Source organism: Tyto alba, unplaced genomic scaffold (assembly GCF_018691265.1).
Source record: "Tyto alba isolate M040663 unplaced genomic scaffold, T.alba_DEE_v4.0 Super-Scaffold_1000006, whole genome shotgun sequence".
NCBI classification, from domain to species: Eukaryota; Metazoa; Chordata; class Aves; order Strigiformes; family Tytonidae; genus Tyto; species Tyto alba.
Window position 1 is genome coordinate 5,623,562 of NW_024881272.1, and position 22,669 is coordinate 5,646,230.

At 53.0% G+C, this 22,669-nt stretch overlaps 1 protein-coding gene across 7 annotated transcripts; it reads right to left on the reverse strand.

The window, feature by feature from the left end:
- Window positions 1–149: 149 nt before the first annotated feature.
- Window positions 150–22,287, reverse strand: LOC104365263 (ADAMTS-like protein 2). Of its 7 annotated transcripts, XM_042786288.1 has the most exons (19): window positions 22,048–22,287; window positions 15,106–15,248; window positions 12,926–13,001; window positions 12,313–12,415; window positions 11,192–11,337; window positions 10,325–10,448; window positions 9,007–9,087; window positions 8,407–8,582; window positions 7,706–8,129; window positions 7,076–7,082; window positions 6,662–6,931; window positions 5,720–5,826; window positions 5,404–5,533; window positions 4,842–5,055; window positions 4,051–4,206; window positions 3,505–3,675; window positions 1,602–1,778; window positions 797–941; window positions 150–692 (listed from the first exon to the last, which is right to left on the reverse strand). In XM_042786288.1, exons 1-19 carry the CDS (start codon window positions 22,111–22,113, stop codon window positions 574–576), a joined length of 2,835 nt encoding a protein of 944 aa, XP_042642222.1. In that variant the 5' UTR covers window positions 22,114–22,287; the 3' UTR covers window positions 150–573. The 7 variants fall into 7 exon arrangements, with proteins under 7 accessions (XP_042642222.1, XP_042642205.1, XP_042642200.1 ...); XM_042786271.1 differs by having other exon boundaries at window positions 5,404–5,530; window positions 6,662–7,082; XM_042786266.1 differs by having other exon boundaries at window positions 6,662–7,082.
- Between the last annotated feature and the right edge of the window lie 382 nt (window positions 22,288–22,669).

Below are 22,669 nucleotides of genomic sequence, written 5' to 3' on the forward strand. Positions count from 1 at the left end.
TCAACACAAAATGGGGTTTATGCAGGACTGCCTGGAAGCTCTACTGGTGCAAGGATTTCTCCTCCCTACCCTTCCTGCTCCTGCTTTTGCTCCTGTGTCCCTCCTCCTCCCTTGCCTCTGGCCTAGGCACATGCACCCCAAAACTACACTTTGATAGTTTAGCTCTTTATTGTGACACAGAACTTTTCAGTGTGTTTTGGAAATTGCCCTTGTAGTGGAAGAGTCTGCAGGGCAGACCGGAGACGGCTGCTGTCCCCTGTGCCCCGCTGCGGGCTGGCCTCCGCACCCCACCGCCTCCAACGAGAGCTCTTCAGAGGTGATGACAGCAGGGACGGGCTTGCCCAACTCACTTCTCAGTAGCTTGCTAGGAAGTGATGGTTTGTCTTGTGTAAAATCCTCTTGGTGGAGAGGGAACGGTGAGGACTAAGTCCTAGGAATCCTTCCTCGCTGAGTAGGCTGGTCTACAGGGACTGGCTCCGCAGCCAAGCCAAGTGGGGTGGCTTCAAGTGGTAAAGTCTGGCTCGAGGGGGCTCTTGCCCCTGAACTTGGATGGAACACACAGCCTGGCAGCAGTCAGGGTGACTTGAGCCGACATGACCGGCAGCAAGCCTTCCTGTAGTACCAGTGAGAGCACAGCTTCACCTTCAGCACCAGCACGCAGTTGGCCATCGTTTTGTCTTCACAGTCTTCCTCTGGGGAACAGAAGCAGCCACAGAAGGGGGTTAAAAAGGTGATGTGCTGTCCCAGCGGGACAGAGCAAAGGGCTCTCAAGGGCTCCTTGCCCTCCCGGTCTTACCTGGTGCCTCTGTGGGGCACGGCTGGAGTTGGCACGCCTGCCTGGCTTCTGGTTTGGAAGCGGGGTCGCAGCCCTGAGCCAGCGTGTCCCCCTGGTAACACTTCACCTCCCGCAGTCGCACACCAGCACCGCACGTCTTGCTGCACTGTCGGGATCAAGAGAGAGGAAAGGGATCGTGAGAGGCATTTTTTTAATTTTTCTATAGTTCCCATGTTCTTTCTTCCAGTGAGGCCTGCCCATCCCTACTTTGGAGACTGTTCTCAAGGAGGTTTGGCTCAAATCCCAAATTTACGCTCCCTTTCTGTTGCTGGAGGAGAGCCTCCCTGAGCCAGGGCTGGGCAGAGGAAGGGAGTAGTTTGCTTTCACCTCTCTAATGCACTTTGGAATTGTTTTTGCTTCGAGTGTTGACGCTGTGATAGAAGATGGAGCAAATGGCTGCTGTGAGCCAGGCCCGGCTTCCCCTGACCTCCCATTCCCTAAACGCTCACCAGTTAAAATCAAGGGAAAGACAGAACATTGACTGGTGGCAGAGGAGGAGACACGGCTGTATCCTGTCTGCCTGCAGTGTGGTGCACGCTCTTGCTTGAGGCAATAATCCACATGCTCCGAGGTTTTCTCCAGCTTGCGTGTGCCAGGCCCTCCGCCTGCTGCCTGGTCTGCAGAAGAGCAGAGCTCGTGGTCCCATCCAGGCCGAACAGAGCCCTCGGCAGAACAAGGCTGCTAGAAAGCCTCAGCGCAGGGTCGTGCTCCACCAGCCAGGGTTATGAGGCCTCCTCTCCCCCTTCCTCACCACCCCGAGCCCTACCTGAGACCAGGAGGTAGTGAACCACGTCGAACACGGCCTCCTGAAACAGGCAGCTTGTTCCTCGGGTTTCTGAGAGGCTTTACAGCGCTTCTCGGGGTACTCCCTGTACACCCCGTTCTCCAGGCCCGCGCACAAGACGACCCTGGTCTTCATCCCTCGCCCACAGCTGGCATCGCACTGGAAACGAGAACGTAACAGCCAGGTAACAAATGGTGATCATCAGCTGCAGGGCTTTGATGAAGATGGCATCCTGCTGGGAAGCAAGGTGCTGAATGCCTGTGCTAACACCAGTCTAAGGGAGGCAGTGCTGCCCGGGTCACAGGAGCGAGGGGTGTCCGCAAACGAGCTGACTTTCTTAGGGGGTGGGGACAGAAGCTGGTAATTTGTGTTTAGGCAGCACTGGGGATGCTGACTTCACCTTGGCTGGCCTTGAGAGCAGCTACCACAAGGGACCTAGAGCTGCCAAGGCAAGACTACAAGAGGCTGTTTCTGCCTAATTTTACGTGTATCTATGTTCTCAAAAAACACGTAGCAACCTACATCTTGGAGTACTGGCAAGCTTTGTATGGGCCTAAGGGGACCAAACTGATGCACTTCAGGTGATTTGCATGGACAAGTACTGCCGAGCCCAAAGCTATTCGAGGCTTAGGTGGGAGGAGTCGCTCTCTCAGGACAGCACCAAGAGAAGCAGCAGGAGGCAGGCTGGGATTCCAGCTCAGCTCTGCTCCCTGATGCCCATGAAGGCAGTCGCCAGTTTGAGATTTCACTGCTTTGTCCCCTTCTTCACCGTGGCAGGGCCAGCAGAGCAGGCTTGGGTCTGCCCTTAGTCATCCCGTGAACGCAGAGCTGATCAGCTGAGAGAACGCGGCGAAGGCAAAGCAGCTGCCATGCACAAAAGCAGCGAGCTCAGCTGGTCTGTCAGAGTTCAGGCGAGTTTAATAGCCTGGATGCAGCTGAAAAACTGCACTGCAGCACTGTGTGACCCACATCGTAGGCCAGAGCGGGAGGGGGTTACGGGACTGCCATGGCTCCCAAGGTTTGACCAGTTTGTGCTTGTTACCAGTGCTGGAGGGAGACTCAGCTGAATGTAGTCAACAGCTATAAAGGGTAGCCAAAGGAGAAGAGAGGTTTAGCTATGGCTGGAGGGGAGAGGGCTCAGCTGCTTCTCTGGAAACCTTCTTCCTTAGTGCTTTTTGAATCCTTATTTTGCTCAAGGCAAAAGCCCAAACCCCACAACTGGCTCCACGTGTTCTTCTGGGTGCTCTGGGATTCCGACCAGCCGGTATCAGGAAGCCTAAAGCCTCTAGGCCTTAAGCAACAGAAGAGGAGTAAGCAGATTGGCAGAGCCCAACCGTTTGGTAGAACGGGGCACCCAGACCATGTTCACTGGACTCTAAGTCCTGAGGCAAGTGCACAGTCATGGCCCAGACGTGACTTCCAGGGCAGGGATCTGGGCTGTGGTTCAGGCTTACCTCTGGCTGTTATTTATCAGATATGAAGCTGGTTTTGTTGAGGCTTTCTCTTTAGTGGTGGGGCCAAAATCTTGAGGGGTGTGAGTGCACATTCTGAACAAATAGCTCTGCTGAGGTGTCTGCAACTGCCAGAGGTGGGGGAGGAGGAGGATTTCCTTAGGACATTGCTGCCCTCCAATGGAGGTCCTTGGGAAGGCAGCAAATGCCACAAACTTTGGGGTGGTCTATAGGGTATGGGTGGGTAAAGCTGTGGTATTCGTTACTCCTTCCCCCTTTCTAAAATGATCTAAAGGATCTACAAGGGTGCAGCTCCATGGCTGGAGGGCGTACCATATAACCTTGCTCCGCCGAGGGAGCAGGGCTCCCACCATCTCCTGTGGGATCTGGGGTGGGAAGGATTGCTGAGGACACAGGGCTGGGCTTGGCTTTACCTGGTCCCACTCCTGCTCCACCCAGTGTGCGGGGCAGTTCTTGTCTCCACATGGATGGACAGCCAGGGGCTTGGTGGCTGGGTCGCACTGCGAGTTGGAGATCACCTTCCCCTCCAGGTTGCGACACGCAATGAAGCGGCTCATGCGTCCCTCGCCACACGAACCTGAGCACTTGGAGGAATAAAGGGCATTTAGACACATCAGAAAGCAGGAAAGTGAAGAGGTCAGGGTTGGTGGTGCCAGGAGACCAGAGCCCAGCCCTGCCACTGGGACTGTGGCACTGGATCCCAAGGGTCTTTAGAGGTAAGGGACTCCCATTCTGCAGGTGCCGTGAGCTTCCCAGATTATTGAATGGAGCTCGCCTCACAGCTCATCAAAATTTGCAGCACGGAGAGGCAAAAATACCGATTATTCTAGCGTCTTTAGCTGAGCCTCTGCCAGAAGGAAGCCCAGAGAGAGCAGTATTGTGACAGCCCACCTGCTCCCTCCCGCCAGCCCTGACCCCCGCCGCCGGGTGCGAGGAGAAGCAGACCCCCCCAGACTCACCGGGCCCCAGTCCGAGGCGGTCCAGCGGCGGTCGCAGGGGGGCCCTGTGCACACCTTCTCGCTGCTGGGCTTCCGCGACTCGTCGCAGAGGGGTGCTTCCACCGAGCAGCGCACCTCCCGCTTCATCGTCCCCTGAGAGCCGCACCGGGCCGAACACTGCAACGGCCATACAGAGTCAGCTCGGAAGCAGAGGACAAGGCGGGACAAGCAAAGGCAAGGGAGGGGGCTATGCCTCCTCCTGTCTCCCTCCTGCAGCACCTGGGGGAGAAGGGAAGGGCCCCAGCAGGGACAGAAAAAGATGGGTCCGTCTCTATCTCTGCTGTTCATTTACTTTGGGTCCTAGAGCTCCGACGCTCCAAGATGTTGATGCCTGGGCTGCTGTTCAAAGTCACTGGGCCACTGGCCCAGTCCCAGGCAGGTTCTGGAAAGTCAGTCAATGGGATTTCGATTGGCTTTCAGCTTCTCTGAATCTCCACGCTACCATTTCCCCTTCACCCTTAGACAGAATCATGGAATCGTTTAGATCCTCTGGAAGAGAGAAGCAAAGCCTCTTGCTGGCAGGGCTTTCATTTGGTCGATGTCCTGTTTGAAAAGTGACCTTAGAAAAAACTGTTTTGCAATGGCCTATGTTTGCTGGGCAGTGCCGGAACGGGGGAGCAGTGGGTAAAGGCAGGCCTTGCTTCCCCAGGATGCAGATGGCCAGGGGCTTCTTCAGCGCCCAAAATCTGCCAGCCACCTTCCTCCAGGCCCCAGCTGCTTACCTCTGGGAGCAAAGCTTCCCTGCCACCTACCTCAGACCACTCGGAGAGCTCCCACTGGGGCCCACAGGCCTTGTTCTTGCAGGCTTTCCTCTCCATGGGCCTGGCCAGCCCAGCTGACTCGCAGAGGTCATCATAAACAGAGCTGTCAAAGCCTGGAGCCAGCATCTTCCAGCAGCGCACAGTGCGGTACTGGTAGCCCTCACCACAGGTCCTGGAGCATTCACTCCACCGGCTGGTCTCCCACCTCCACGAGCAGTCCCCAGGAGAGAAAGCATAAAGAAAAACCCAGGTAAGGGGGACAAGGGGACACGGGGCAGCTGGGGAGTGCCTGCACGCCTGGGACTCCCTCACCCAGCGGCTGCTCATCACGTGTATGTCTGCGTTAAGGCGACACTGGTCTTCAAAGCCAACTTTGCCCTTAGCTGGCAATTTAGACAGCGAATTCCTTCCCTCTTTTTGCTTACAAGGGGATGCAAGGGCTTAGCTGTTTAAGCATATCTTCCAGCCCAGAAAAGGTCATATACCCTGAGCAGAAAACGATCCTCACAAAGATCCACTGTCCCCGCGGACAGCTGATGCCATTTCCACTCACCTAGGCTGGCAATCTCTCCCCGTGCAAAATTCGTGAGTAGGTTCTGGTCGCGTTAGGGCATCGCAGTAAGTTTCATCTACTTCCACTCCATCGTACCGGACACACATTGCGTAGGAGGTGCTGATACCTGCTGGGCAATCAAGACCCTCTCTTGGTCAGGCTTCACCAGATCCAAAAGTCTCCTCCCACCATGATTACATTACTGGAGGGCTCACTGCATCTGAAACTCTGCCTGCCATTTTAAAAAATACCAGTATTCCCTCCATCAACAGCCAAAAAGGACTTCACGTGATCAGTCACTTGAAGCCAAACCTACCTGAAGTGCACGTGGAGCTGCAGGGAGCGTACGCCGAGACTTTCCACCGATACATGTCAGCCAAGCTGATGTCGTCGTGGCCCACAGGGCTCACATCGAACTCATTGCTGTCGAAAAAGGAGGCGGCGTGAGCTAAAAATGAAAAATTGTTGCAAGCATAAAATACAGTGAAATTCTCCCTGTCTCTGAAGATGGGAACAAACTCAGCGTTTCTCCTCTCCATTTCCCCCACCTTGGACAAGATGGGCCACTGATGAACAGAGCACAAAGCTTTGACCCACCTCCTGAATTCAACTAGCAAGGCTGTGGATAGCCGTGGATCAACATCCCTCTGAGAGGAGGCATTGTTCATAGAAACTCTCGTGTGTATTATGGCTTTTCGACCACACTGATGCCCTCAGCCTCAGCTTATACTATCACTTTGAGAGGTATGACATTAGGTTGGAAAGGGGAGCTCAAGGAAGGTCCCTCTTCTCATATAATGTGGTGGGAGAGTTCACACGTGGCTTGTCAGAAAAGCTTAAAAATTGGCCCTCAGTCTCCTGCCAAATGTTTACTGAGGTTACAGGAGCTTAAGAGCCCAGAGAAATGGGACAGAAGGGGCATGATGTGGTGGTAAATGTGTGTATGTGACATGCTATAGACTCCTGGCCTCCTTTACAACCACATCAGTGTTGGCCTCGCAGGTCCTTCAGCATCCATTTAAATGGAGCCCTTAGAGGCAGGGGGACATGAAATACGTTCTGGGAGCTCCGTGTCAGGCCAGTTGTGACAATCAGTCTTCGAAGGACACACCAGTGGTCAAGCATCTACAGCAGCTGCCATGGATAGACACTGGTGAACAGGGACATCAAGGACAGCAGTGAGACTACCAGAGGACTGGCCTGACCCTCCCACCCCAGCTAACCACGCTCCTGTTCTGCCCAGGAAATCAAGTGCCACCTTTCAGTGCCAGGGGCTTGCAGGGGCTCTGCCTGGCCGATGTCCGCGGTTGGGCTGGCACCTAGCAGAGGGCTCTCCACAGATGCCATCATGCTGATGTTGGCTGCTTCCCCCTGACTCCCAGCAAATGCCTCCACCTTCAAGTCCTCCAGTGAGTTCTTACGGGCCGGCGCTTTGTGGAGGCCCTGCGGCCACCGGGCAGCTGTCTGGGTCCATAGTCCTGCTGTGGAGTTCCTCGGGGCCAGCCGGGCTGCCAGGTGCTGCAGCTCCCTACAGAAGGCAGTGTTGTGTGGGTCTCGGTGACACAGTCGCCTGAAGAGACGAAGCCTGGAGGATGCTACCCGGCTGTTCTCCGACAGCTCGGATTTCCTCATGCTGTAGGGTACAGCTGTGCTGATGGAAATCTGATTGTACCTGAGAGCTGGAAGAAATACAGAGGACGCTTTATACTGGATGGCTTGTACTTCAGCATGTGGTATTTAACAAGGCAAAAAAAAAAAAAAACAAAACAACATTCAGTATTTGGCCTCAAAATCATAAATTGCCACCAGGGTGCACCAACACTTAACTGCCTTGACCAACTTCACACATGCTCTGCCCAGTGCTCAGGAGCTCCACTTGAGCTCAGGCCTGGGCCTTAATTTCTGGCCTGGGCAATGCTGCAGGTGTACTTTGTTCCTGAATCATTCTTTGGCTTTCCCAGACTGACCTCAGATTTGATTTGTGACCTTGCTTTCACCTGATGATCACTGGCCTGTTGCTACGAACTGTTGGTGTCGCTGCCCTGCTTGCCGAGCTCGGGTGCCGTGGGCCTGCCCTGCCCGAGAGGGCACTGCTGCATCTGTATGGTGGGCACTCACTCCCAGCTCCCCTTACGGAGCTACTGGCCCTTGCTGCTCCCTGACAGTCTCCAGCCCACTATAAATCATCATTCCCTCCTGGCTGCCCTGATGGTAAAGCCACCTTAGATTTCAAGACGACCAGTGTGGGATGTCTGCTTTCAAAGAACAAAAATAGGACAGAAGGAAAAACAAAGCAACCAACCCAACTCTGTTTCTCCACCAATTGCTGCTGCTTCTTCCTCCTCTTCCTCTCCTGTGTTTGCATGGTAGACCTGTCTTATCTGGAAGTCATACTTCTCCTTCTCTTCACCTTGTTCCCAGCCCCAGTCCTGAGTCTGACTGGTGGAGTTGGTTTGGAAGAAGTGCGGGTGGCCGAAGCCTAAATCTTCATGCCCTTCTCTTAGAGGAATCTGTTCACTGGTGTCATCTGGTGACAGGGAGAGCCACGTGGCATTGAAGTCCTGAGCAGCTCTGGAGTTGGCTGGAACGGGATGGTTCTGGCTGGTCTCCGGTAGGTGATGATAGAGAGGTCTGTCTACAGCAGGGGCTGCAGTTCGGAGAGGTGGTGTCCGTGGTACAGTGTAGTCATAAGTTATGTGTGGCATTTTCCCATTAAAGTTATAGTACTGGAGGCAACAGGGAAAGAAAACAAAACCCTTTTTATTTTAAGGACATATATTTCCCAGAGATCTCTTCTAGCCACATCCGTTTTGTGATGGATGTTAAGAGAAGACATCGTCCTCATAAACCCAAAGAAACCTCCCAAGACAGTATCTGGCTTCCTCAGCCACCTACACACTCAGGTTTGGCTTGGGAACCAGGTTAATATTCCCTTTGTCTGAGGGAGGCTTACATTTTTGGGACAGGCAAGACAGGAAAGCCTAAAACTAGCTCCTCACATACCATGGCATTCAGAGACTGGTTAGTGGGCCCATGAGCTATGATATACTCCAGCCCATCCGAGTTCAGGCTCGAGGGCCGCCGGTACTTGAAGATCGTGCCAGCTACCCTGAAGTTCTGGGGGTTGTCAATGGCGGAGTTGCCGTTGAAGAAGAAATGCCCAGATTCATCTGCAAGTGCTTCAAAGAGAGAGAAAAGGGACAGATGTGATACTCCGTGCAGAACACTGGGGCTGCGCTGGCACTGAGGAGAGCAAAGACAAGCCCGGTAGAAAAAGAACCGTAGGCCCTCTGGCATTCATCTTCCGCCTCGGGTCAGATCAGCGGTGTTCAACGCCTGCTGCTTTCATTTCCCTCTCCAACAAGAGCACCAATGTCTTCACAACAGGGACTGCCCACAGCGAGCTTCCTTTCCAAATGTCCCTCCTGCTGCTGGAGATGTGGTGGCCTTGGTTTTATGGAGAGATGAAGCGCCCTGTGCTACCCTGGAGGAAATGCTCACTGAGAGCTCGCTCGCAGCGCAGTCAGGAGTGCACAGAGCCCTCCTCCCACCTCCCCAGCAGCTGAACTGGGATCTCCAGGTCCGTCCAGTTCCTCTGCTTACCTAGGATGTTTTCTGTTTTCCTGCGCTCAATGATGAGGATGTCCGTGGCACCGGCAGGGATGTTGGTGATGAAGACGTAACCTGAGGAACAGAACACAGGGTGAGGAAACCCCGAGGACAGAATAAAGAAGGTCTACGTAGGAAAAGCAGCTGGTGGGACAAGCGTGTGTGTAGGAGGGCAGCGCTGCCCTTCAGGGGCAGGGCACTAAGGACAGAGACGTGTGTTGTGCCAGTCTGTGAGCTCTAAGCCCAGATCCCCTCTGAAGTCCCACTTCAGATCACTGTTACGGGTCTCTAAGGCTCCATCTGAGCACTGCTGGGTTTGGAGCCAGGAAGGAACGGCACAAGTATAACACCGTGGCTTTAAGGTGTGTGGATGAATGTGTTCTTACGCTCTTTCTGGCAAGAGCACAGAAAAAGCTTACTAGTGATCGGGGCTGATGCTGAACAGAGGATGGAAAAGATCAATAGGTCCCCTCAGCTCCTGACTCAACACAGTTTGTCTCAGGAGTAGCATAAAAATTGACCTTTAAAGGGAGAGGAAATAAGAAGGCTCTTAAAGTTGCACGGTTTGGCAGCCTGTCTTTCCTGCTAGAAATGCAGCTCTTGTCCGTTCTGTATGATTTTATGAGGACTGGAATGGGAGGCCAAAACCCCTGCTCTGGAAAGGGGCCTGAGTGCTTTTCTAGTCTGGTGTCTGTAGAGAGCGAGGCAGACTAGTCAAACAACAACAGTGTGAAATGATGTTCCAAAACATCCTCAAACCACAGCTAATGAATTACTAATGAGCAATCCACAGTCTATTCCTTCTGTGGGTGGAGGAATGCGCCGTGAGGTTGCAAGGGCTGAATCTCAGCCCAGTTTCAGAAGGGACTGTCCCTCAGCTGTGCCAGCCATAGGACTGGGGAAAGCAGGAGACCGAGTGCAGGCTGAAAGAAATGCTGTGACCCTCATCATAGGAGCTTAAGTTTCAAATGAACACGTAGCACAAATAAAAGAAGATTCATTGATCTCTTCACATCATCAGAGGTGGGCAAGACACCAAAATCAATAGGAACAAATAGATCCCCAGCTGCTTCCTATTGTAAAGAGGTGAAGTGAAACCTTACCAGCCTAACATACAGCACATCAAACCAAATTCCTCTGATGATTAAGTGAAAAGGACAAAACACAGGCGTTTAAGCAACGGTGGCACTCTTCAGCTCTTTCCACCAAGCAACTGGGAAACTCCTACCCGCATTCAAGCCAGTCACCCTTCATGCCAGCTGGTGCTAAGAAGTAGCAGGTGAAGTCTCTGGACTGTGGTAGCAGGGAGTACCTATCTGTGAGATTGCCTTTCGGAAGCTGCCCGAGACACGGTGGCAAGTGCTGCCGTCCCCTCCACACACCCTGCATCTGTCCATCGTCCGGGGTGAGTACAGGCTTCCGTCGCACCCAACTGGCTGCAAAGAATAAAACAAGAGAGGGGTTCCTGGGGCCAGCTTATCTCCACAGGTCAGGGTCTCTTCAAGGAAATGCTACCATGCTCTTTTGGTGAGGTTCTGGAGCGGGCAGGGGGATGCAGGTTAGCTTGGAGTGGAGTCATGAACGAATCCAAGAGCAGCAGCAATTCACCTGTGTAACTTGTGACCACCTCCACTGTGCCCCTGACCCTGGGGCAGGGGCTCATGCGTGTAGGTGAATGGAGTAAGACTCGAGTAAGCTGTTTTGGTTCCTTCTAGCTCTGTATTTAGGCCAATCCTTGTCACTGAAATAATGACACACAACATCTCTCTCCACAAGATGCTGCATCAAAGGCAGGCCTTTCTGAGGTTGTAAGGCAACTCTCTGTAACACTATATACACCTTCATCCTTGCTGTATGAGTTGAAAATCAAACGCAAGATTTTTTTTTTTTTTTAATTAGATGACTCCGTAAACAAACGTGCAATTCTAGCCTTCTCTGTGCTGGGAGTAAAGTGCTGTCACTCAGTGGGAACATGTGGATGTATATAATTCCCTTTGTGTGAATCTCTCTCCTCTCCTCTCCTCTAGCCCACAGGTGCTCAAGAGTGAATGTAATTAATCCATTGCTGCCAGGCCTTGGGTTCAATTCTCTGCTGGGACCCCTGGGCTTGCGATGACCAGGAGGCCCAGGATTGCACTTACACTCCCAATTTCCGTACTACTTCCTCCCAGAGCCTCACCTCACACTTCCCATTGATGCAGACCCCTTGATAGGTCCTGTCCTTGCAGGAGGTACCATCCTGTGCTCGGGCCATCAGCTGCCTCTCTCCACTCCGGGTGGTGCACTGGAGGTCACATGGCTTGTTGGAGATACTGGTGTAGTCATCTGAAGGGACAGAGGCAGAAAGTCACCAGGCAGATCAAGGTGCTCAGAGATGGCCAGCGAGGAAGGGGACTTTCCTCTTATCCATACTGATGGTTTGATGTCACCTTGGGTGTTCCCGCTGCTTGAGATGAGACCCCAAGGTACAGATTCTGTAGCAGTAAAGGGGTCATGGCATGAGGCTGCAGCTGGGGACCATGCCTAGCAGAAATACTTCTTGCTGGCAAACCCTCTTCCTTGCCATACCCTCTCCCCTTTGCAGTACCGTCCCCTGTGCCAGACATGGGAACCTGCATCAGCAAATCCCAGGCCACACATAAATACACAAGACCAAGCAAGACCTCTAAGAGTACTGACTGTGTGGGGCTGTGGCCAGCTACACCCCATTCAGCTAAGTAACTGAAGCCAGAGGTGCAGATGATCTATGTCCCTTTGGCAGCTCATGTAAAGAGAAAAACAGGTGGGTCCAGAAAGAGGGTAGTATCTTAGATGAGCTCAATCTGGCCCTCGAGGGACAACTGGCAACCCGTGTGAAGCAATCTGTCTTGTCTGTGCAGGAAATGGATGGGCGCCCTGTTCAGAACAACCCACCACCAACCCAGTGGGAAGCATGCCGGGTGACAGAGGCAGCCAAAATGGTAGAAGGCACAAAGAGCGTGAACACCCACTCTGCCAAGAAGACTGCTGGTTAGCCAAGACAACTCAGAGAAGCCTGCATCCTGTCTGCCCACCAGTGCTTGCTGATGTAGGATCCAAAACAGGAGCAATGTGGTGAGAGAGGAGGCCTGGCTGGGTGGAGCGGTTCTGTGAAGAGACAGGGAATGATTTCTCCAAAGCAGGGAGCATAGGGAAGCACTTCTAGACCAGCCAGGAGCATCCATCCCCTGTCCCCTGGGACCTTCCCCTTCTCCTGTGTCTGACAAGATCCTGTGGGTGTTTTCTCACCCTGATCCTTTGTGTGAAGCTGTGAAAACCCACCTGGATAGAGAGGCATCCAGTGGTAGTAGCGCTTCCCAAAGGCTTTGGCATTGAAACTGGAGCACTGCTGCTGTTTGAAGCTTGCTGTGTTGGCTGGGCAGGGCTACGGAGGGAATAAATGTGATCAAAAGCTCCCTATGTCACAGCCGTGGTTGTGACAGCTGCTTGTCCCTGCTGCATCCCTGGAGGATGACAATGCCCTGTCCACCCTGGAAGGAATCAGTGATGGACTCTGAGGTGCCGTAATAAGGCAGAAAGGCCAGGCCTCCATTGCCAAGGGCCCCTCAGACAGCTGTATTTAATAGTCCTGCAAAAATTATTTCCAGCAAAGGGAAAAGCATGCTGTAAAATCTTTGTCCCTCCCCCCTACCCCACGACAAATATGTTTTTATATCCTCTTCCCCCTCCTCTCAGTCCCAGAGAGTAGAGCCCATCTCCCACGTCTTCAGAGGCACAGCACCAACCACTCCAGGAGTGGATGGTACCCCTTGTCTGCACCCCTCCGACGGACCAGTCGCACCCTGAGTGCTGGTGCTCTTGCAGCATCAAGTGTGACCCCCTGAGTTCGCACGTCCCCCAGTGAGGACCAGGCAGTACTGGAAGTGGGTCTCACCTGCTGCTGGCACAGTTGGTAGTGCTTGGCTTGACCAGCACACATGGTGCTGTTTGTTCCCTGGGCCATCTGGAGTCTGCAAAGAAGAAAGAAAATGAGCTAGAGGTCTGTGAAGTACTAAGGTATTAAGGATGACAGGCCTGACTTAAGGGGGAAAAGCAAGGCAGGCATTTTACCAGAGGAAAGCTTTCTGGATCTAGACTAGCTGACATCTCTGAAAGACATTTTCAGTGCTTTTGGGTGGACTTTGATTTTAGACTACTCTTATTTCAGGGCAGGTTGAGCAGACAGGGAGCAACTGCAGTATCACCACCCCTGTGTCCCTTCACGTCTGGGCTCCAAAAGGGTTGGTGTGACAAAAGGACAATAGACCCTGATGATCCATCATTCCCATGGAAGCACCCAGGGTTTGCAGTCACCAGGGGAGTTGATTTCAGGATTCACTGTGCAGTAGGCAGAGAGATGGCACCTCTCATGGGGACTGGCTACTTTAAAAGATTAGCAGGAAAGGCTTGGTGCAGATGATGGACCAAACCCATGGGGATTTCTCAACACTTGATGCTTTAGCTCTGGCCAGCAGGAGTTTTCCAGGGGATACTGAAGTCTTTGACTGATGCAAAGGCGAAAAAATTCTTGAAAGTTGAGCAGTTGTACAGAGAACGGATGAGACTACAGATTAAGGCAATATGGCCTGTGTAAAGATCAGCAGCAAACAATGCATTAACAGCACTGGGAACTTAGGATGCACTGTGTAATGAAGAACGCCACAGGCATATTCAAGCTGGACTGGCTAGAGGTACTGCAGCTGTTCCTCCAGAGCACTGATTTAACTGATGTAGGCAAAGCCTAAATTTGCCCCAAAAGGCTTGAAAACTGCCATCCCTTTCAGCTGAAGCAGAGGCTGCCTGCAGACTCAGGCAGAAACTGTTTTGTGGGCATACCTGGCTCACACTTAAGCCATTCTCCTAAAAGCTGCAGAAACCTTCTTGTTGGGTTTTTTGTGTTGTTGGCTGGCTTGTGGGTTTTTTTGTAAATTCAGACTTGATCCCCGGAGTAAAATGCCACAGCAAAGGCTTCGCCTCCCCAGGTGTGGAGTCAAGGATAAAGCAGATGCCAAATGGAGAGAAAAATCTCTCTTCTGGCAGCAGGCAAAGTGCAGGAGGGCTGCTCTGGCTGTGCGGGGTGTGGGACAGCCCCAGGCTCCCTCCCGCCCTCCGTTTCACACTGCTCTGCCATGGTGGCCACAGTGTGCTGGGGAGGAGGAGCAGTGGCAGAGACACTGGCAATCCCAGTTATCAGGGAGGCCACGTCCAGATTGAAGGTACTGCAGCACATCTGGACCCTCACCGTGCTGCCAACCAGCCCACACAACAGAAGATTTCCACTGCAGGAAGGAGAGCAAGTTGGGGGCCCTTGCTTGAGCTTCTTCCGCTCAGAGGTGCATTCACATAGAAGGAAAAGGGGCCGAGTGTGGGGTGGGCAGACCCCGTGGGCTTGCTGTGCTGCAGGATGCCAGCTCTCATTAACATCTCAGGAGCCTGGAGTAGCATATTAGTGAGGTGCTGGAAGAGGAGGAGTGCTTGGTGGCAAGGTGACCGGGAGGGGACAGCAGGAATTCAGGCAGCTGAAGTTCCCCAGCTCTCCCCACTCCCACAAACCCAGTCCAACTGATACCAGGACTGTAGCAGCTGTAGGGGACAAATGTGGCCGTAGGGGACAAATGGAGATGCTGTCAGGTGACAGCCAGATAAATGACAGAGGGGAAAAAAAACTTGCAAGCTCTGCAGGGAATAAAGAAGGGAAATTGCTGAGACGTGGCTGAGCTGGCTGCTGCCAGGAGTAAATCAAGTCCCTGTAAGGTGTCCGGGAATATGTACCCACATCCTTAGCGCAGGAACTAGCTACAGATCAGGGTTAGGTTGGTCAGAGCAGCCACAGTGAGTGAGGGTTTGGGAAGGAAAGGGGAAGAGGAATAGAGCTAGCCTTCTCCAGCCCACAACCCTGTCATCTTCATGTCTCCCACAGACCCCAAGAGGGGATCAACCCCTTGCTCCTCATCAGATGAGCCAGGCTGAGTGGGTGATGTGTTCAAGGGGCACCCAAAACGCACGTCGGGGGCACTGTATTTCCCCTCTGACACTTGAGACCTGGCCAAGGGTTCAGGCTGGGGCACAACTCACCTCTGTTGCAAGCAGTGCCTCTCCCGGGACATCACGCCTCCCCCACAGGACCGGGAGCAAGTGGACCAGGAGCTCCACTCTCCCCACCACTTGGTGACTTCTTCATCCCAGGGGCCAGCTCCATCTGCTGCCTCACTACTGTCCTGACAGAAACAGAAGACGGTTAGCTGGAGAACCTGGCTCCTCACCACCCCAGGCAGAGAAGGGCCTTCCAAAGGCAGCTCCCACAGGGACCACGTCACCTGGCTGCCTTCTAAATGGGCAGCACTGGGGCAACCGTGGCAGGATCAAGCCCGTCTGGGGCCACGCCAGGCTCACCCCTCTCAAAATCCAAACTTCCCTCCAAAACTGAGCTACGTATGGGAAGGAGGGTGCCTCTGGGATCTCACGGCACAAAGTGGAGAAGGGCTGTCAGGCCGGACACGCGTGACAGCAACGCCAGCATCGCTCCCAGCCCCGGGGCAGACAGACCAGCAGATCACAGCTCACGCTGCCCGCCCGGGTCAGGAGAGAAGAGGACGAGCCGCGGCGCTGGGCCGTGCGGAGGCTCGCCTGCAGGGAAGCTGGGGGTTCCCATCGGTCACTTGCTGGAGCTGCGTTCCAACAAATTAACTTCTCTCTGTGACTAAATCAGCTCAGACCCAAGCTCCTCGCCCTCCAACCCTCACAAAAGTTATTTTCAAGAGCGCTTCAGAACCAGAGCTTCCTGCAATTGCAGTTGTCCCCTGTCCCTCGGCTCCCCACTGTGCTCAGGGAAGGGTTGCTCCCTCTCCCAGTGTGCCTCGCTGGGGCTGAGACTTTCAATTTGGCAAACCTGAGCTCTTTTGGCCCCAATGTGGTCATCGCAGCAGGCTGCTGTTGGCTGTGCCTCCACAATTCTCTAGCAGATAAGGGATTCTGTGTTTTAGCTGTTGGGTTTTCTTTGTTTGTTTGTTTGTTTGTTTTTCCCTTGCAATATTTTCCTGTTTTGTGTCTGGTGGTCTAAAATCTCCCAGGGACTTTGGTAAACTAGCCTATGCAGGAGTTAATTTACTGTTTACTGAAATACAGCTGTGAGTAGTGTTAAATGCAGCAATGAGTTTAACACAGGACAGTGACTGGAAGGGATTTATCCAGCTGAAAATGCTGACAGTGTTTCAGTATTAGTAGAAGAAAATGAGTAATTCGTGTGTGAGTGTGAAGTCTTCTACGTTAAAGTAAGGGCTCAGGGAAGTTGTATTGGTGCTACTATTAGCAAAACATGCTGGTTTGAGGCAGCAGCTGATAGTTCTGTTGCAAAGAACTGGTCTGCAAAGTGTAATTGATGGATATGAAAGAAAACTCAGCAGGGTTTGCTCGTCGCTAAATGTGCTCTGTTCACTATTTTGGTTGACTGTCTCTTGGCTTTATGCTCTTTCATGGTGTAATAAAGCCAAAACGTTCTGCATCTTGTAGAGTAATCCTGCCTGAGAACTTGTTATTTCTACAGTGTCTGCCAACAGAACATCCTCTGGGCAGAGGAGATGCAGCTGGTTTTATGCAAATGTTTTTAAGTTGTAACTCACTGTGGTTGAAATGTGCGTAGCGCCTCTTCCTGGTGATGATACCACAGCCAGAGCATGTTGAAAACAACATATTCTGCTGCAGAAAAAGCACCATGTTACCTGATGCTTTACTTGCTAGTGATTACAATCACTGAATTTTAAAACAATACAACAAAACTCTTTGCTGAACTTAAAACTCCTGGCTGGAGTTGACCAAACTCCGACTCCTGTTGTTGGCCTGACAAGGACCAAATGCCATGGCCAGCAGCTGAGTTGCTCAAGAGAAAAATTAAATTTAAAAGGAACAGACACGTTTTCAAAAATACCTTTTTCTCTTCTTCCAAATGATCATCTCAACCTATTCCCTATGAGAATTTTTGCCTGAGTATATATTACAGGACTGTAAATTGAAATGCTGAGTATGTAGCTCCCACATTTACAAAGAAAAGAAACCAAAGGTCTCTTATTGTAAGGTATTTTCAGCTGAAATCTTTCCCTGACCCCTTATGTCCTTCTCTACGATAAGCATGTCAGGGCCTGCGGAGGAAGAGCTCTTCACAGCTGTCAGGAAGGGGAATGCCAATGATTTTATCTGGTGTCTGTGCAGTGAGCTCGGCACAACAGAGAGTCTCCCATAGCTGGGGTAATAATCAAAGGTGGTGTCTTGCCACTTCACTGAGTAGTTACATGAGGCGCACAGACTGCCTGGAGGGAAGGCATGTGGACCAAAAGCTGAAATATTTACCCAGCTTTTCCCCAGGTGGCAATAAAGATCTCCGCAGCTGTAACCTGCAAGATAGTCCTGCTCTAAAAATCTTAAAATCCAAACAGGTGAGACAGGGCAGAAGGGAAACGGGCGAAGGGAAGCGAAATAGTCTGTTCTATTGACCTACCCCTGGATATAATAAAGACTCTGTGTATTTGGAGTGGTGGGAAGTTGCAGGCTCCTTTTCAGGGTTACTGTTCTTGGGTGTTTTCTCTGGATGCAAGGAGACTTGGCAGAACTTGGGTTTGGGGAAGATCAGCATCTCTGCCTTTGTGTGTCTCTGTGTTACAGTTAGGACTGGGTAAGTTTCTTGCTGCACTGCGACTTTCATGAATGACAGGAGCCCAAATGAAGATTTATTGAAGGATGCTAGTCAAAGAGACTTTTTTTTTTTTTTAATAAAATGTGTTCCCCTATACCCATAAGCCCTATTCCTGCTTCCTCTCTGCATTGGAGGAATCAATCACTTTTTAAGTAGATTGATTTGGCTCTCAGGTTTACCATGACCGAGCTCCCTTGCCAGTCCTTGCCTACGAGCGTTTATTTTCTTGTGTAAGCAAGGACAATGCTGAGCTGTCCCCTCGGCCAGTGAGACTTACAGCGTGACTGCACCTGAGTCCTAGGCCTGGTGATGTGGAGGGGAAACTTCAGATACTTAGAGCTGGGGCAGCTGGTTCCAATATGCACTGAATTTATTGTATTGTCAGAAATAAATCTGCATTAACCATGACACACAAATGGTTCTTGTTTTTAATTAGAGATACTCACATTTTCCAAATTTCCAGATAATAAATTAAGGACTGTGGGACAGACTCCAGATTAGATTAGCTCCTAGCTTTAGTTTTCCAAGCCCCTCAGCAAATCCCAAGAGTTTACCTTCTGGCCAAGTGAATCCCACCACACGCCCTGCCCCATGCCTCCTCCTTGCAGAAGGAGAAATCAAAGGGGCTTTACAACTCTTTTGCACTCTCCTGGTTACAGAAGATGACGGAGCTTCTCTTATTTGTACTCTGCTGCAGAATCATGGAAATGGAGCTGGCTAGAAACACTGGAGCTGGAGATGCGCATAGATCCAGGCTTTACAAGGCTGGCTCTGCCTGGGCTTGGGTGAGGGCTCTGCTTAAAGAAGGTAAGAGGACGAGGTACGATTCCTTACATGATGAGGAATATAAGGCCTAGAATTCCCATCCATAGAAAAGACAGCCCATATTCCAGTTCAGCCAGGTGCTTTCCACAAGAATTTCCCCCGAGGCATTTGTGGCTTGGCACAGGGTGATTATACAGCTGCAGTTCCTCTCTGAGGCTAACCAAGTTATTTCTGTGCCTCTGCACCTATGCTGGAGGCCATGCAACTAACTGAGTAGGCGAGGGCTGCCCTCCTGTCCCCTTGTTGGGGGGACCAGAGCTTTGAACCCCAACCTGCAGGGAACTTTTCCAGGATGAACTATCTGCCTCTGGATTTGCCAATATCAATGACAGAAACATCAGTCTCTAAGCCAGCACCGCTGAAAGCTTTTCCTGTCTAACCAAAGACCCAGCAGCTGCTTCCCCTCTCCCCCCTGCCAAACAAAGGCTGCCATAAACAAAGTGCTTCAGCCCTGCAAAGAAGGGTGGGCCTGGCCTGACATCCTATCGGATTTCCAGGCGGTCTTTCTGAATAGCTGAAAGGGATAAAATAAATTCTCTGCTGACTCTCTGTCACGTTCTACGATCAGCTCTGAGCTACGCTGGGTTTCCCAGAAACCTGGGAATAACCTCAATCACTGTGTCGGTGGCCCAGTCTCCTGTGTTGCTTATTGTTGTGCCTAATCTTGAGATTCATTAGAGCCTGGGTCTTGGAAAAAAGCTGTCTGGGACAAGAGACCACAAACATGCCTGTCTAGTTCCCTTAACGGAGGAGCGGAAGGCTCTCCGTTGCAGCCTGGCATGCCTTAAGGGCTGGCCCACCACTGAAGGGCACGGTAGCTGTCGTAAACTGTTCTGCTCAACCCTGCTTGAACTTACGAGACTACTAGAAACAGAAGCTGAAAATTAAATAAATTCTTCACAGACCTTTTCTGAGGCCATTAACTGCATGTTCTCTACCAAAAATTTCCACAATCCCTTTATTTAAGGGCTTCTCTTTACAGCAAACCACATACTTACTGAAATACTAAGTAGCTTCAGATGCCTTAATGTCTGGAATGGATGTCAGATTATTATCTGGAAATGAATGCCCATGTTCACCTCCCCCGGTTTGGGCTCCCCATGACATTCTCTGACTAAAGCTGTGGTGATAGACTCTACCACAGCCCTGAAAGAAACAATAGCATTTGCAATTCTGCCCTGATGTTTTACAAAAGAACTGGTGTTTGTGTAAAGCTATTTCTCATCCTGCCATTGTTTTATCCTATTTGAGTAGACTAGATGGTTTGCATGAGAGATTTAATGCTGGAAGCAGACCCAAAACCAGATTTTCCTTAGAAAAGTTGAAACAAGATATCTGAGGAAGTTTTCCATGAGGAGAAGGTATCCTGAGGTAAAATGAGCAATGCAGAATAATTTTTACAGGATCAGGAAGAGCACTAATCTGGGGAAAAATGGTAGCTTGCTAAAGATGTGATATTTGCAGCAAATAAGGAACAAAAATCAGGACATGTAACGAGGTGCAGTTGAGAAGCACATTAGAAAACTGATGAACAGAAACCAGTGTAGAACTATCAAGTACCATTCACAATCCTGGTGTGACAGAAAGTTCACAAGCAAGTGCTGCATGTCATTACAAAATACTTGATGCAAGCCAGTTAGGTGATAACCTAACTTCAAGCGGGGCAAGCCGGTAGAAAGGATGGAAATCTGCAGAAGGGAAGAAGGGAGTAACAGGCAGCGAGAGTCAGGTTTTTCAGGGGCATTGGATGCTGTTAACCCCACGTAGGAAGGAATTTGCTTACCCCATCTATGGATTGAGGCTTTCTGTGACACTCTTTGCATAATCATGTTGTATATAGAAAACAGATAGCAAGAGGAACTGCAGGTTAATCCCCTAATGACCGTTTTGTGAGCTGTCTTGCACCAGGGATACGGATCAATACCCAGCAACCATGTCTGCCAGGCCAACTCGCACCACGCAATCCTCAATCAGACCGCTCTGCGGGGATCTCCTGGAGCAACGGAGTCCTCGGGGCAGACCTGGCAACAGTACTGGTGTGCGTTTGTCCCGGGGAGGGCTCAGCAGCCCTCCGCCCAGCCCCGGGTGCCCTGTCTTAGGTGCTGTACAAACACAGCTGCTGGGGGCAGGGAGCACCACGAGCAGCCAAGGCTTGTGTACACACGTTGATGGAGGAGTCCATCCAGGTCAGTCCCCAATGAAGGACTTCACATCTGTTTAGCTTGACCCGGCTTGCTCTGCCTGAAACTTCTCTCTGACTTAGCCCTACAGTTACAGGGTAAACAGAACAGGCAGCAAACGTGCGTGAAGGTAAAAACAAAGTGGAAATGAGACACGAGTTTTAAAATTAAGACAACCCCAGAACAAGAGACACCGCCGCTCCTCAAGCCTGGGTTAGCCGCAGTAAAGCTGCGGTGCCTGGTCTTTTCTCTGTCTTTAAGATAGCTCATGCAAGATTGCTTCACCTCAGCCACGGGGTCGGTCTGGTGTGGGGGTGGGAAACACAGCCCAAAGCCCTCTTCCTTTAGCAGAGCAGAATCCTTTCAGCAGCAAAGAAATCCAGCCGGGTTCCCCTCGGGGAGCGCCGAGCCACAATGCACGCAGTGACCCGTGAAGGCAAGGGCACAGCCGGCGCCCTGCGGAGCTGGGATTCCTGCCTCCCCGGCCACAGTCCCGGGGGCGACTGTCCCAGGCTGGGCCTCGGGAAGGGGACAGGGACAGGCAGAAGGGTTTTGGTGCAGCTGTGAGACAAGTGCCACGAGGAGGGCCAGGCTGAGGAGGTCCTTTGTGGAGGGGAGCAGAGATGAGGGGAGCGTGGGGCTGCGGCGCCCAGACGCGCGCCCCACAGTTAGCGGGGAACGCAGCTGCCTAAACCCCCTGCCTGGGGTGGCGGGAAGGAGAGAGGAGAATTTGTCTGTTTTCAGCTCTTAACTGGAGGCAACCCTCTGTCAGGGATGAAGGTGGGGAGCAGCGAACCCCCAAGCAGGGAAAGGCCCTGCTCCCCCACGGTCCTTCTGGTGATGCTGGGAAGCCGCTTCAGGCTTCCTCACACACACACACACCCCCGCCACACACACACCCCCCGTTGGCCTTTTGTTAGTGCCAGGCCTCTGGGGAGCGGGCAAAGCGTCGGGTCCTCGGGGTAAAATATGAGGGAGACGCGACACAACACATCCCCCCCCCCCCCCCCCCCGCCGCCCCCTTCTCAAGCATCCCAAGAGTGAGGGACGACCGCAGGGTGCGGGGTGGGGGGGGACGGACACCCCCCAAAGTCCAGGCCATCCCCTGCAGGAACCTGCGGGGAAGGGCGACGGACTCTCAAGCTCCCCAGCGCGGGAAGGGCCGGGCCGCCCTCTCCCTGCCCCGGCCCCGCCAGCTCGGAGCGCCCCTCCCGGGGCCCCGCCGCGGCTCCCTGAGGGGAGGGAAGGGAGGAAGGAAGGAAGGAAGGAAGGAGGGCGAAAGGGAGGGGAGGCTCCGCCGCCGCGGGCCCACCCGCCGCCGCTTACCTTAGCGCTGAGGGGGGCGGCGGCGGCGCTGAGGAGGAGGAGGAGGAGGCGGGGAGCGGCGGCCATGCCGCGCTGCTCTCGCTGCCGCTGCTGCAGCCGCCGCCGCCGCGGAGGAGGAGGCGGCGAGGCGGCCCACCAGCGGCGGTCGCAGGAGCAGCCGCCGCCGGAGCGCGGGCCGGCATGGCTGAGGGAGTTAATGACTTTACAACCTGCCGGGTGGCGGGCGGCGACCCGCGGCGCGGCCGCTCGGGGCGGGGGATGGGATTTGGGGGGGGGGGGCCGGGCGCTCCTCAGGCCCCGCCGCCCCGGGGGCTCGCCCCCCCCCCCCCCCCCCCCGCGTCCCGCCTGCGAGCTGTGGGGAGGGCGCGGAGGGGTGGAAAAACACACACACACACACACACACACACACGCACACCCCCTCGTACCGCCCTGCCCGTCGCACCGCCCGGCTCCCCGCGAACGGGTCGGCGCTTCCCGCAGCTGCCACCGCCGCCGCCCCGGGCAGCGCTGCCTGCGGAGCCACCCGCGGTCTGGGGCTGCCGGGCTTGCCCCGCGCAAACCCTTCGCTGCCAGGAGGAGCCCGCCGTTGGCTTCCTCCTGCAGCAAAACCCCCTTTGCTCCC